The sequence below is a fragment of the Chanodichthys erythropterus genome, chromosome 2 (genome assembly GCF_024489055.1).
Source record: "Chanodichthys erythropterus isolate Z2021 chromosome 2, ASM2448905v1, whole genome shotgun sequence".
Taxonomy (NCBI): Eukaryota; Metazoa; Chordata; class Actinopteri; order Cypriniformes; family Xenocyprididae; genus Chanodichthys; species Chanodichthys erythropterus.
The window spans coordinates 25965946-25981859 of NC_090222.1; the positions used below are offsets into that span (position 1 = coordinate 25965946).

General features: G+C 38.4%; 1 protein-coding gene and 1 pseudogene across 1 annotated transcript; both read left to right on the top strand.

The window, feature by feature from the left end:
• Positions 1–385: 385 nt before the first annotated feature.
• Positions 386–4038, top strand: LOC137026927 (complement C1s subcomponent-like; annotated as a pseudogene).
• A 677-nt stretch (positions 4039–4715) lies between these two features.
• Positions 4716–15182, top strand: LOC137026936 (complement C1s subcomponent-like). The gene is made up of 11 exons (XM_067394595.1): positions 4716–4803; positions 5002–5203; positions 5409–5583; positions 7632–7766; positions 9387–9589; positions 9658–9805; positions 9941–10059; positions 13249–13327; positions 13408–13542; positions 13638–13712; positions 13833–15182. Exons 1-11 carry the CDS (start codon positions 4778–4780, stop codon positions 14594–14596), a joined length of 2061 nt encoding a protein of 686 aa, XP_067250696.1. The 5' UTR covers positions 4716–4777; the 3' UTR covers positions 14597–15182.
• The last annotated feature ends 732 nt before the right edge of the window (positions 15183–15914 follow it).

Here is a 15914-nt window from a genome sequence, read left to right on the forward strand (position 1 = left end):
TGGCTATTATTCATTTGGCTGTAGGCTGAAATTATATTCAACCCGCCAAAGTGGCTGGTGGGAGTGGCTGTCTTACCCGCCACAGCTGAAATCTACCCGCATTTGGCGGGTTGGCGGGTGTTAATGTCAAGCCCTGGATATGACATATTGTAAACAAACCACAAATTAGGCCTATGCACCATATGCAGCATAAAAAATGTGTCTGTAGACTTTAACCCTTCCCCATTTTGTCAACAGGCTAAAAAGCAGCGTTAATCATGGGAAGTGTTTGCTTTTCTCTCTTTCTCTTGTATTTTGCTGTCATTGTTTTTGTAGCACAGCCAAATCAAACAAATGTTTGTTTTATCACGACTGTTAGACTCTTGCTCTGTCACTAGAGAGGCATTGCAATTGTAGCCATAACTACGGAGAGAAAAAAAAACTGCTTTATCATTTTAGTAAAAGTGCTGACATCTGTTCGTCATGGCAGGAAATGTTCTAATAATTTGGTAAGTTCATTTTTTCATGTTTCATCTGAATTTAGGCTCATCCACATTATTATTTTACTAATTGTCAATGGAGATTAATGTTTTAAACCATCTCAGAACATTTATAAAATTATTTAGAGATTAAACTACTTTGATTTCTGTCTGTATCCCTGTCCTCCCACACTGATTCAGCCTGCTGTGGGCATGTGTGAGTGTGTGTGAATGTGAGCCGGACATGTTTGGGGAGGTGTCTTCTCCACAGTATCCTCAACCATATCCAGCAGATATCTTGGAAGAGTGGGACCTGGAGGTGCCGCAGGGGTATCAGATCCAGCTAAAGTTCAATCACCTGGACATTGAGCCCTCTCCAAACTGTTACCATGATTCTCTTATTGTAAGTCACTTCAAAATCATGTAAAATCGAATCACAGTAAAGATCTTTAAGCTCATTTGAGCTTGCACAATCATTTGAATAGCAGTAAGATACAGTTTGATGGCACTGTAATTGAATATTTTGTGTTCAGGTTGTGTCTGATAAGAAGGTTCTGCGGAAGTTTTGTGGCCAGAATTCCACAGACAGGTTTCACCCTGGTGACAAGCCCATCATGATGTCTGGTAACCGTCTCCAGCTCATTTTTCTAACTGATGATTCAAAACCCAAGTCCCACATGGGATTTACTGCATCCTACCAGGCTGTTGGTGAGTTATAATAAAGCAACATTAGTGCTCTAACAAATATTACATTTTACACAAAATATAATTGTACTTTGTCTATTTTTGATCTACCACAGCAAAAATGAATCTACATCAGAACTAACAGTTGCGCGTCTCTTAACACACGGTTGTGGCGTTTCGTTCTTGAATGAATTAGTGCTTTTTAATAAATCGGTTGATCAGGCTTAATTTGCAGGTGGGATGGATGGATCCCCTCTACTTTTTGCCGAAGTACATTTTGCCCCCACCACTTTTTGAAAGCCATTGAAGACTTTAATAGATATATAAAATATATTTTAAAAAAATGAACAAACATTTTATTGTCCAGCATAAATTGACAAAACAGGGTGGACATGTTATGTTTTATGCTATTAGATAATCTATCTTCAAAAAATGAGAAAAAGAGAGAAATGTTTATGATTGATTCTTTTACTCTTACTTTCCCTCCATGGAAATTATATCACTTTTAGCAAATCATGTGATTTAGGGCATATGCTTAAGATTTTAAAGGGCAAATAGCACCAATGTAACAGGGTGGACTGGAGTTTGAGGGACACATTAAAAAATGTATCACAAATTGTATTTTATTTTAATGTATATACTAATACTCAATAGCTAATATATATATGTAACCTTTATTTCAAAGTGAAGTTGAAAAAACATTATTTGGGACATGGGAATTTCCCTGTCAAGTGCCTCAATTTTTTTCATTAGTAGTAGTATTCTCAGCTTCTAAGGTTCGCTAATCATTGTGTATTTGTGTTAATTGGGATACATCTATGCACGAAAAACCATGCAGAAAGAGTCATTAAAAAATCCCCAGACTAATGCACAGACTGACAGCCTATCTGGACATTTGGAGTAATATGAAAACAGCGGTCACTGTCCATTGTTGTTGCATTGTATCAGTCAAATCCTAAGACCGGAATTATTTATTGTAGTACAGCGGTTACGCTCATAGATCTCTAACATTCAGTTTATTATCTTGCTTTGTTTTAATCTCTACTGCTTTTTTCTTAGCATCTACTGGTTGTGGAGATCCAAAGCCCCTGCTAAATGGAGGTGTTCAGTTTATCAACGGATCCAACAACGAGTATCATTCAGTCATTGAGTATTACTGCAATGAGCCTTACTACACATTTGAAGGAACTCCTAATGGTCAGATACTGTTCAAAACTGGGTTTCATTCATATGATTTCACAAATTTCCACCACCTTTTTTTTTTTTTTTTGCTCAGTTTCTTTCTTTCTTTCTTTCTTTCTTTCTTTCTTTCTTTCTTTCTTTCTTTCTTTCTTTCTTTCTTTCTTTCTTTCTTTCTTTCTTTCTTTCTTTCTTTCTTTCTTTCTTTCTTTCTTTCTTTCTTTCTTTCTTTCTTTCTTTCTTTCTTTCTTTTTTTTCTTTTTCTTTCTTTTCTAGTAAGATACACCTGCTCAGAAGACCAGAAATGGACAGCAGATGACAGCAAAGACAATATTCCTCCTTGTGTTCCTGGTAATGGTTCTGAAACTTAAATTGACATTAGTATATTAGATTAAATGTGTTCATATCTTTTATGTGTATTTTTTTAATGTTATCTCAGAGTGTGGATTGAACATGGAAATCAGTTTTGATAGCAGTCTTTGGTGGGAAGCCAGCCAAAAGATAGAGATATTTAAACTTATTTTGAAATTTGTTTGTAGTTTTACAAAAAAAATTAACTTTATATTGCATTACTACATTGCATGGTTTCACGTACAGGGAGACAGAAGAAACAGAGCTTTTATAAACATACCTTAGAAAAAACATTACTGGTGTGCATCTTGAGACAAAACAATGGCACTGACATATTTTAAGATATGTAAGTGCAGGTTGCTTTCAGTTAAGACAGCTCAAAAATGCATTTTAGTCTGGGACTAGGCTAAAGCCTTGTCTGTGAAACTGGGGGATGTTTTCATATATTTGTTTCTTTTTATTTTTAGTGTGTGGAATGAATACAGAGGTCTCTTTTGGTGGCAGAGTCTTTGGTGGGAAGCCAGCCAGCCTGGGGCAGATTCCCTGGCAGCTCTTACATAGGTCTCCCAGAGGTGGTGCGTCTCTGATCAGTGATTACTGGGCTCTAACAGCTGCTCAAATAGTGGATGGACATGAAAACACCAACATGACTTGGCTTGGAGGAATAACTGAAGTGGAGAAAAAACCCAGTCACTATGGAGACAGAGAAGATCATAATTCACCCAAATTATCGGAGGGTTGGTCAGCATGGTTTTCCATCTAACTTTGATAATGACATTGCTCTGATCAAAATGTCTGCCAGGGTGCCACTCGGTCCAAACATCAGGCCAGTGTGTCTGCCAAAGAAAACACATGAACCTGTAATGGAGGGCACAATGGGTACAATATCAGGTTTTGGAGGGTTTGAGCGGGGCTTAAAAAGTAAAATTTTACGTTATGGCCATGTTCAGGAATATACTCTTGATAAGTGTGAATCAGGGGATCTGCCTGTCACTGAAAACATGTTCTGTGCTGGAGATGATGTTAAAATTGTTGACAGTTGTAAAGGTGACAGTGGGGGTCCTCTGTTCTTTCCCATGTTGGGCTATGGATCTAAAGAACAGCCCTACGAGGTGAGAGGCATTGTGTCATGGGGCCCTGAAAGATGTGGCAATACAGGCTCTAAAGGTTTCTATACTAAAGTGCAGAACTACTTGGACTGGATCAAAGAAACAATGGAAAATAATTAACATCTGTAGTGCAAGTCAAGGCATTCAGTGTTTAGTGATACCTGAGATCAGTTTCAGTTATGTGCATAATGGCCAAAAAGATTTTACAATAAAATGATTTTATAATGAAAAGAAACAAAAACTGTTTTACATTTCAGCAGGCAGAAAATTAAATAAAATTGGAGCCTATTTCTGTCTTTTCCAATTTGTCAAAATGCTTCAAAATAAATTAGCAAAGATGATTATTTTTATAACTTTATCTCCCTCTGCTGGGTAAAAATAAAGTAATGTTTGAGTGAAGTCTAAACTGGTTATGCAATCATCCTCAAAGAGGAGCTCAGATATTCCTGAACCATCATAGTTAAATGTGATCATGGACAATGAAAGAAATGCAAGTGAATCTTATATAAATACATGTCAGATACATTTTTATTATTTATATTAAATGCAATTACCTACTGAAACTTGGATATTTTAGCTCCATCACCTTTAATATGCAGTTATTGTAGGAATTCTCCCCTGTAGGCATTAAGGACCATTTACAAAAGAAAATGAATGTAAGGAGACCACATATTGTAAACAAACCACAATTTAGGCCTACACCATAATAGTGCAGCATAAAAACATGTCTGCAGACTTTAACCCTTCCCCATTTTGTAAACAAGCTAAAAAGCAGTGTGAATCAATGAAAGGTTTGTTTGCATCTCTCTCTTTCTCTTATATTTTGCTGTCATTGTTTTTGTAGCACAGCCAAATCAAACAAATGTTTCTTTCATCATGAGTGCTAGACCCTTGCTCTGTCAATAGAGAGGCATTGCAATTGTATAGCATAAAAACTACGGAGAGAAAAACCGCTGTATAATTTTAGTGAAGGTGCTATTGACATCTCTGTTTGTCATGGCTGGAAGAGTTATAATAATTTGGTAAGTTATTTAATGTTTCATCTGAATTTAAGTTAATCCACATTAGTATTTTAATAATCATCAATGGAGAAAAATGTTTTAACCATCTAAGAGCATATGTATCATCATATGCTCTTATTTAAAGAGCATATGAAATTTTTTTAAAAATGAATCTAATTTAATCTCTGTCTGTATCCCTGTCCTACCACACTGATTCAGCCTGCTGTGGGCATGTGTCAGTGTGTGTAAATGTGAGCCGGCCATGTTTGGAGAGGTGTCTTCTCCACAGTATCCTCAACCATATCCAGTGAATTTTGAAGAACAATGGGACTTGGAAGTGCCTCGAGGCTACCAGATCCAGCTAACATTCAATCACTTGGACATTGAGCCCTCTCCAAACTGTTACTACGACTCTGTCTCGGTTAGTGATTCTTCAACATAGGTGTTGCATCTTGTGTTGTGGGGGAATGACTGAATGAAAGAAAGTCATACTCTATGCACTAGATGTGAAGTAATGTTTGAAAGTCATGTCATTGTGAATGCTGTCATTTGGCTTTAGTAAGACATTTATTTAGCAGGACATATAGTTTCTAATACCTCAGCACATGTGTTTCTTTTATGTTCAGGTTGTGTCTGGTGAGAAGGTTCTGGGGAAGTTCTGTGGTCAGAATTCCACCGACAGGTTTCACCCAGGTGAAAAGCCCATCTTGGCTCCTGGTAACCGTCTCCAGCTGGTTTTTCTAACAGACGACTCAAATCATGAGTCACACTTGGGATTCGCTGCATTCTACCAGGCTGTTGGTGAGTTATATACATGATTGAAGCATGTTACAAACAATTCAGTGTTGTAGTATGTATCTTTTCTTCTAATCATTTTCAATGAGAATGTAGACAATTCCTCTTTTGGACAACAAATCGTTTCTGGTCCTCAAATTTAATTGGCTGAACTGTGTTCCCATAGTGCAGCAGTTCAACAGCACTGAGGTTTTTTACTGCTTTTTTCACTCCATTTGTCTGTTTCCATCCACATACGCCATTTTAGAATTCTGAGATATTGCAAAAAAAAAGTTAGCATATGAGAGATAAGTAGTGTAAGGAACCCTGCATCGGCCCAAAAACGGACTCCGACGCCCCCGGGCGAAGGTTAATGCATGTATGCCTTTTCAGCGTCTCTATTAAGTGCACTTAATTTCACTCATTTAATCTGACTTCAATTTCAAATGATTCTTATTCTAAGGGTTGTGTCTCCAATTAGAAATTAATCATTTGTTATGTATTAATTTAGATATTCGATTATTCTGATTACCTTATATATTCAATTATTTCGTTCACTGCAGTCCCGGTATCGCTTTAGAAGAGTCACTTTGGCCAACTTGCTCTTCCCGGACACAAACTCGTCAGTCTGACCTTAAACATTGGATGCAGGGTAAATATCTACCTTTAAGTCGGTCGCGCTCTGCTTACTCATAACAAAAAGCATAGTTTTGATATATTTACGAAAACTGCAACTTATTTAAGTCAGTGATTGTCAGAAATCGAAATGGACGTGCCCCATGCTCCATCTATTAAACCTTTCTTATGAACAATCCTGAACACAGATTTGAGGTAATACTTTCACTTTGATCTACTAGAAATAATGGATTAAGAATAATACAGAATCAACCAAATATAACATTTTATTTGTCAAGTAAAAATATATCATGCCAATTACATTATAATTAGACAATTAGAAGCCAATTCAGAAATGATAAATGCATAACATCGATTACTCAAAGAAATGCATATATACACAGGGATGGGTGAATGTCCTCAGACATTCACCCATTTCTGTGGGGGCCTGCAGAAGATCCCACATGACTGCTTTGCTCTTTACCTTTTATACCAGAACCAGAACAAAAGGATTGTAAATGTTTATTACACCAACACCTGTTTTGGGGGAGAGGAGAAGAGACACCACCCAAAAAGAGGACAGAATTTTCTGCATACTGTAGATGTGTGGGGGCAAGGCATTGTCATATGCTATTCTTTTAAGATCTTCTCTCCAGATACGCTTTATTGCAGGATGCTTGATCTCAGTTTTCGTTTAGCAGGAAAATCAAGCCTTACAGTAGCTTATTAGGGGGAAAAAACACATTACCTTCCATGTCCTCAGGCTTTTACTTTGGCTTTCTTTGGAACTATTTTTGTTGACGCAACAAAAAATAGACAAAATCACTGGCAATAATGTGTCTAAGATGTATGTTGCTCAATATTTATTTCTTGCTTATTGAACTGTTAATAAAAGCAATATGCTGAAATAACATCAGAACAACAGCACCGTTGCTCAAGGCATGTGATGTTACAATATTTAAAGTCCCCCTGTAATTAATAATTTTATTCCTTAAAACTCATCTTTGATCACCAAAATTACTTCTTTAAAAAAATTTTCCTGTGAAAAAAAATTTCTTCATGCCTTAAAATAGCTTGAATGTAACTCTTTAATAAATATGCTAATTAGCCCCGCTGAGGGCTCAGAGTGGTCATAGTTAATGATATGCTAAACCCTGCCGGCACGTTGACATGATTGGTTACAAGGTAGTTTGTGATGTCAGAATCACCAGCGTTTTTAAAACTGTCTTTAGATCACTGCAGTTTTAAAGAGAAAATACTCAGCAATGGTGTTGACTTGAATTTGCATATAGTTTGTCTTAAAGCATATTAAAATACTATAGATATATAAATTACATTAAAAACTAGATTTTCACCAGAGGGGGATTAAATATGCTACACTTTCAGTGCTGTAACTTTGCACAATATTTTGTGTAGTACATCTTTTAATGCTTGATATCCTTATATACCTGTTCCCTTAGACATAGATGAGTGTTCCTCTATCAGTGTGGAAAACGATCCACCTTGTTCACAGATCTGCCTCAACACTCTTGGCTCCTACCTCTGTGCATGTCACCATGGTTACACGCTAAGGTCTGACCATCGCACCTGCGCCTGTAAGTGTGTTCATTAATAACTGCCCAGGTTTTCATTTTCAGCATGCTGTTTGTTGATTATGGAGGTTGTTGGTCGTTTTTAGTTTTATAAAAGGCGTTAGCCAACTTTTTTTTTTTTTTTTAATGCTACGATATTTTTCAATTGTGATTTTTACTTTTTTATTTCTAAATTCTGATTTATTTACGATTTTAATATATATCTTTTTCCATTTAATTATTGCATTCTAATGTGCAGTCATCAAAATAATATCATAATAAAAACAATATAGTCAGATGATTAATGTAATTAAAATTTATTGTTAATTGAAATAAAGCTGGAATATAAAAAAACTATATTAAAAATAAAGTGAAAATAAAATATAAATGACAAATTAGTAATGTTGTCTAGAGCTAAACTGAAAAAAACAAACAATGTAAATAGTAATAGGTGTAACGTGTATTGTGTTCCAAAACAATGACAAAATTCGCATTTAAAAGATATAAGCATTCAAAACTTAGTCTCTCACTTCTGCTAAAATGGATCAAGGATTTTCATGACATCACCGCCGACTTCAGCTTCTCATCAAATCTTCTGTCCAATCAAATGCTCTTTAGAATCTGAAGTCCCGCCCCTCCTACACTATAAACAGACACTGAAGCTGCGGCTGAAATCAGTCATTTGTTCACACATTTACTAGTTTTTATATGGTGAATGGTGCATAGTGCACTATGTAGAGGACAGGGAACGATTCAGACAGTGTAAATATGCTTTACATTGTAATTTGATACTTAGGACTTATCATGCCCAAACACGCCAAGTTAGAGCAAGCAAATGTAATATTTGTGACTGATGACATCGACGATCATAAAAATAGCTTAATTTAAGTTTACTCACTACTCACTATGGGTTACATGGAACTGCAAATAAATAGTGCCAGCTGTTTATTTACATCCATGTTTGTTTTGGTACAAGATCTCGCGTGCAGCTCAGTTTATGATATATATGCCGTCATGACTCACATATCGTTCAGAGTGTTGTCGTGTAGCTTGTGCACTTCTCTGACTGTCAAAGATTAAAATCTGCTCCAGTTGAAGGGAACAGTCTGTAAGTGTGTTTAGTTCAGTCTTAGAATTTTTCAGCTAGTCGTTAAGTGTGTCCCCAGCTTTAGTGTCACGTGAACCGTGGCAGCACAAGCACATCTGCTCCGGTCCAGAGACAGAGAGCACAGAGCGGATCATATATGTGAGTCGGCACAGACCACAAAACGTTCTGATACATTTGATTTCTACAAACAATGCTATATTTTAAAGCAATATGGAGGAGAAATGGTTAGAGATGCCAGGAAATAGGGTTTTACCAGCTCAAAAACTCTGGCCGAGCTGTGATCTAGGCAAAACGCTATTAGCTATTCTGAAAAAAGGGGAGGAGCTTCTTGATATATCCTGCCCTGTCTTACTGTTTCATTGGAAATTACGTCAAAAGCTGAAATATAAAATAAAACAAAATATGAATAAAAACTAGCATAGCATGTAAATCATACTAAAATAACACTGATATAAATCATAGTCTATCTTTTATATCTAGCTTATATCTAGTCAGCTAACCTATAGCAAGTGGTGTGTGTTTCATTCCTGTGCTAGTGGACTGTGGAGGTGGGGTGTACAGTGAACTAGAGGGGACCATCTCCAGTCCTGGTTACCCAGACATGTCCCCGCATGATCTGGACTGTGTCTACAGCATCTCTGTGGAGCCAGGCTTTGTCATCACTCTCAACTTTAGCCAGACCTTCCACATAGAGCAGGTCTACAATCAAGGACCAGCCTGCCTCTTCCACTGGCTGCAAGTATGTTTTGCTATAAATGTTTGTTTATCTGCACATGAATACAACTACATCTTTTCCTTTTTTCTCAGGTTTCTGTTCTGGGAAAAGATTCCCAGAAGTACTGCGGAGGAAACAGTCCTGGTGTCCTCAAAACAGGCACTCACTCCGTCCAGCTGGAGTATCACACCGACAGATACGGACAGAGCCAGGGGTGGAGCTTACATTACACCACACAGAGTGAGAGAGAAAAATATACTGCATCTTTATTGACTGTTTTTCCATATGGATGTCAGAACACTGACGAATCACTATAAATCTTCAAATATCTATGGAAATGTTTATTAGTCTGATATCCTCACATCTCTTTTAAAGGGGTGGAGTGTCCATATCCAGGCAGTATCAGCAATGGAAGAGTCACACCACATTTTACCAAGTACTTGTACAGAGACTACATTCATGTGCGCTGTAACCCAGGATACAAGCTTATGATGGTGAGATTAAAAATCATGCTCACAGTAAAACTAGAACCAAAAGAGATTTTCTGCCCCGTTTGCAGGGGTATCATGTGCTGGCATGCTGAGACAATACTACAGCGATATCAGCTGTGAAGGGGGGATGTGCTTCCCCAAGCTTCATGCTCTGGTGCACAGGATGTTAGTCTGGAGCAGGTGGCATTTTCTTTTTTTACGGGCAACCCATGTCCCAGGCATCCTGAACAGGGGTGCAGACCTCTTGTCGAGGGGGAATCTGCTGTGAGTCTACTGTGGGTTTGGCCAGGCAACCGTCGATTTCTTTGCCTCGTGTGAAAATGCCCATTGTCCTATGTTCTTCTCTCTACAAGACCAGGATGCCCCCCTCGGTGTGGACGCACTGGCCCATCCATGACCCAGTGTGCTGCTCTACGCATTTCTTCCCCTTTGCCTCATAACGCAGACTCCGGCCAGGGTGAGAGAACAGAGCCTGGCTCTGATTTTAATAGCACCCAGGTGGCCCAAAGCACCATGGTTTGCAGAGATTATCCCGAGGCCCAGTGAAAATTAGTGGATGCGAGGACCCACCCCCACCCCGAGTCATGCGTTTGCGGAGCCTATGGCAGGATTATGCCAAGGACTCTTTTTTTTTTTTTTTTTTTTTTTTTTAAATCTTATATACACAAACACATTTATACATGAACAACATCTGTAATAATCGAAAGTTATAAGTGAAAGTGAACTTGCTTTCCCATTCTTTCAAAAATACAGTGCGCATGATGTTAACTATGCAAAGATGAACATGGATGGAAAGAGGCTAGTTGAGTTGAGAGGGAAATGTAAGAAAGAATTAATGCAGAGGTGAAAAGTGTGAAAAATTGTTACAAACTGGGTATTTAACAGCTCTGCATGGTCCCTTCAATTATGCATGAACCTCTTGTCCCAAATGAACAGGGAAATTTACCACCCTCATTCAGACAGGCGAACTTAAACACATTGGGGTTACACCCACGTGTTGTTGCCACTATTCAGAATGCAATAGGACTTCTTCTATATGGTCCCTTTATGACTGTAAGTGGCGTGTGTTTGAGGAATGTTGTGAAAGGCACTGGTTGATATCAGTGCTCAGTTACTGATATTTAGATTTTTCTGCAAGACCTCATGGATGGTGGAAAATCCTTTTCTACTATTAATATTATCTATTTAGCGGCTATCGCTGCATGTCATGTTGAGTTTGACAGTGCTACGGTGGGGCAACACCCCCTTATTCCTAGATTTATGTAGGCTGCTTGCCGCTCTCTTCATGTCAGTAGAAGAGCAGTTCCAGAGTGGGATCTCTCCATGGTGCTGGATTTTTTTTTTTTCATTTGAACCCAGAAACTCAACATTCTCAGAATTATGCCAATGTGTACTAACAAACTTGACGTGTGAGACATTGTGTTTTTGTGAACAAAAAACATAGGAATAAATTGCAATTTAAATAAAATTACTTTTTAAAATATATTAAAAGAGAAAAGTTATTTTAAATTGTACAAACCCGATTCCAAAAAAGTTGGGACACTGTACAAATTGTGAATAAAAACAGAATGCAATGATGTGGAAGTTTCAAATTTCAATATTTTATTCAGAATAAAACATAGATGACATATCAAATGTTTAAACTGAGAAAATGTATCATTTTAAGGGACAAATAAGTTGATTTTAAATTTCTTGGCATCAACACATCTCAAAAAAGTTGGGACAAGGCCATGTTTACCACTGTGTGGCATCCCCTCTTCTTTTAATAACAGTCTGCAAACGTCTGGGGACTGAGGAGACAAGTTCCTCAAGTTTAGGAATAGGAATGTTGTCCAACTAGAAGCCTGTATTAGACAAGAATGGGACAACTGTCTTAGGTCTTCTTTGTCGCATCTTCCTCTTTATGATGCGCCAAATGTTTTCTATGGGTGAAAGTTCTGGACTGCAGGCTGGTCATTTCAGTACTTGGATCCTTCTTCTATGTAGCCATGATGTTGTAATTGATGCAGTATGTGGTCTGGCATTGTCATGTTGGAAAATGCAAGGTCTTCCCTGAAAGAGACGACGTCTGGATGGAGCATATGTTGTTCTAGAACTTGGATATACCTTTCAGCATTGATGGTGCCTTTCCAGATGTGTAAGCTCTCCATGCCACAAGCAATCATGCAACCCCATACCATCAGAGATGCAGGCTTCTGAACTGAGTGCTGATAACAACTTGGGTTGTCCTTGTCCTCTTTAGTCCGGATGACATGGCATCCCAGTTTTCCAAAAAGAAATTCAAATTTTGATTTGTCTGACCACAGAACTGTTTTCCACTTTGCCACAGTCCATTTTAAATGAGCCTTGGCCCAGAGAAAACGGCTGTGCTTCTGGATCATGTTTAGATATGGCTTCTTTTTTGACATGTAGAGTTTTAGCCGGCAACGACGAATGGCACGGTGGATTGTGTTCACCGACAATGTTTTCTGGAAGTATTCCTGAGCCCATGTTGTGATTTCCATTACAGTAGCATTCCTGTATGTGATGCAGTGCCGTCTAAGGGCTCGAAGATCATGGGCATTCAGTATGGTTTTCCGGCCTTGACTCTTACGCACAGAGATTGTTCCAGATTCTGAATCTTTGGATGATATTATGCACTGTAGATGATGATAACTTCAAACTCTTTGCAACTTTTCTCTGAGAAACTCCTTTCTGATATTGCTCCACTATTTTTCGCCACAGCATTGGGGGAATTGGTGATCCTCTGCCCATCTTGACTTCTGAGAGACACTGCCACTCTGACAGGCTCTTTTTATACCCAATAATGTTGCCAATTGACCTAATAAGTTGCAAATTGGTCCTCCAGCTGTTCCTTGTATGTACATGTAACTTTTCCAGCCTGTGTAGCTCTCATGAAATCCAAAATGAGCCAATATTTGGCATGACATTTCAAAATGTCTCACTTTCAACATTTGATATGTTATCTATATCCTATTATGAATAAAATATAAATTTATGAGATTTGTAAATTATTGCATTCCTTTTCTATTCACAATTTGTACAGTGTCCCAACTTTTTGGGAATCAGGTTTGTAATAATATTTCACAATATTTTAGTTTTTACTGTAATTTTGAGCAAATAAATGCTGCCTTTGTGGGCGAGAAACTTATTTTAAACGTATTGTTTTTCTTTTCCTTTGCCTTCTGTAAGGGAGAGAAAGAGATTGCAAGTTTTAAGTCTGTTTGTCAGAGTAATGGACAATGGCATTTGACACTGCCAGAGTGCAAGAGTGAGTAAATACACATCGCCTGATTTATTATTTTGCTTTATTACAGCCATTCATCATTTTGTTCCTATGATTCATTACAGTTATTGACTGTGGAGATCCAAAGCTGCTGCTAAATGGAGTCGTTGAGTTTATCAGTGGAGAAAACAACAAATATCTCTCTGTCATAGAGTATCACTGCAATGAGCCTTACTACAGGTTTAAGGATACTCCTAAAGGTCAGATACTGTACAAAACCTTATTTTATTTTTGTGACTGATGAATCCTGACTTTTAAAGCTGATTTACTTTCTTTCTTTCTTTCTCCTGTGTAGTAAGATACAGGTGTGAAGAAGACCGGAAATGGACAGGAGACAACAACAATTATGTTATTCCTCCTTGTTATCTTGGTAATAATGGCTTGACAGACAGAAAGATAGAGATTTTATATTATTTTGTACTTGTGCATTTGCACCAATTTTTAATTACACATATTTTCATATATTTGTTTCTTTTTTGTATATTTTTAGTGTGTGGAATGAATACAGAGGTCTCTTTTGGTGGCAGAGTCTTTGGTGGGAAGCCAGCCAGACCTGGTCAGATTCCCTGGCAGCTTCTCCATAGATCAGCTCCCAGAGGTGGTGCATCTCTGATCAGTGATTACTGGGCTCTAACAGCTGCTCATGTAGTGGATGGATACGAAGAAACCACCATGAATTGGTTAGGGGGAATAATTGATGGTCAAGACAAAAACCCAGTCACTATGGAGACAGAGAAGATCATAATTCACCCAAATTATCGGAGGGTTGGTCAGCATGGTTTTCCAACCAACTTTGATAATGACATTGCTCTGATCAAAATGTCTGCCAGGGTGCCACTCGGTCCAAACATCAGGCCAGTGTGTCTGCCAAACAAAACACATGAACCTGTAATTGAGGGCACAATGGGTACAATATCGGGTTTTGGAAGGTTTGAGCGGGGCTTAAGTAAAATTTTACGTTATGGGCATGTTCAGGAATATCCTCTTGATAAGTGTGCTTCATTGAATATACCTGTCACTGAGAACATGTTCTGTGCTGGAGATGATGTTAAAAGTGTTGACAGTTGTGCAGGTGATGCTGGAGGTCCTCTGTTTTTTCCCATGTTGGGTTATGGAACTGAAGAGCAGCCCTATGAGGTGAGGGGGATTGTGTCATGGGGTCCTCCTGGATGTGGTCAAGAATATTTTAAAAGTTTCTACACAAAAGTGCAGAATTACCTGGACTGGATCAGAGAAACAATGGCAAACAATTGACATGACATGAGCTCTCTATCAGTAATTATTCAGTACAGTTATCCATTATTGTGAAATGAAACTAAAACAATAAAAAATTGAAATTAAAATAAACATTAACTAAAATAAAATCAAATATATTTTTTTTGTTTAACTTGATGTACTAACCAAAATAACAAAAACAAATAAAAATGAGCAAAACCTGTAGAAATATATTTTGTTTTGAAAAAAAATAATAGAAGTGATAAAAACACAAAAAAATTGCTAAAACTTTGAAAATTAATCTAAAAATAAAAACATTGCAATTATGAATTAAAAAATGTTTCATACACACAGATGGATGGCAAATTAATGTAATGTGTAGTGTCTTCTGAATTTTAAAATAATCTTCTGTCAGTCTGGTAGTGTCAGTTTTCCAAGACTTTATGTTTTTCTATTGTCACGTGTTCCTGTCTGTATCCCGCTCTTCATCATTAGTCCATTTGTATCACCTGTGTCCCATTAATTACGTTCGTTATGTTTGATACTTAAGTTCCTCCCGTTCACTCAGTCTTTGTCTGATCACCGTCTGTATATGTTGTTTTGCACCTGCCCGCCCGCCTGCCTGCCTGCCTATTAAAATTGTATTTTGGATTTACTCTCCTCGTCTGTGTTCACCTTCCTGCAACCCAGCATGACAGATGATCGGACCGCCTAATTTTGATGAACGGGCCATGTTCATCTCTGTGGCCCAGGAAAGCCAAGATTTTTTTTTTTTTCCTTTTGTTGTAAACTTTTGTTTTTTGGCCAGCCACAGCGTGCTGGAGGATGAAACCCTCAACACCCTGTTCTGGATCGGGGCCAGCTTCCATAACGCCATCCACCTTCCAGACACCACCGGACTTAACTGGAGGAAAGCCGTCTTAAGGTGTTTGGAGAGCGTGCAGCCCTGATCCAGAACCCGGCCAGACCCAGAGCCCAGCTCATTACCACTGCGATCGCCGATGCCTGAGCCCCCCACAGACTGGAAACTTCCGCCTGCCACGACGTTAGAGCCTATACCCGAGGATGGAATGGTGGAACTCGGCATCGCCCCGGAGCCGAAGCACCTCAGTAAGGCTGACCAGGGGTGTGAGCTGACGTCACCGCCCATCGCCGTGGGAGTCCTTGTGGAGTTCGAGGGGATGGATGCGAGCCCCGCCCACTGTGTTCACTGTGTTCACTGAGACAGCTCGCCACTGAGAGCGAGCACCGGATGGACTTTTTCAGTGAGTGTGGTGAGATAAATTCCCTATGTCCCTGGAATTCTTCTGAATCTTCTTCAATAATGTCAGTCTGTTAGTTCCAGTTTTCAAGGACT

Coding starts and splice junctions, on each gene's coding strand:
- LOC137026936 (XM_067394595.1), top strand. CDS start 4,778: ATGGCTGGAAGAGTTATAATAATTTG. Junction 13,543..13,637: donor GTTTAAGGATACTCCTAAAG/GTCAGATACTGT, acceptor TCTCCTGTGTAG/TAAGATACAGGTGTGAAGAA. Junction 13,713..13,832: donor TATTCCTCCTTGTTATCTTG/GTAATAATGGCT, acceptor GTATATTTTTAG/TGTGTGGAATGAATACAGAG.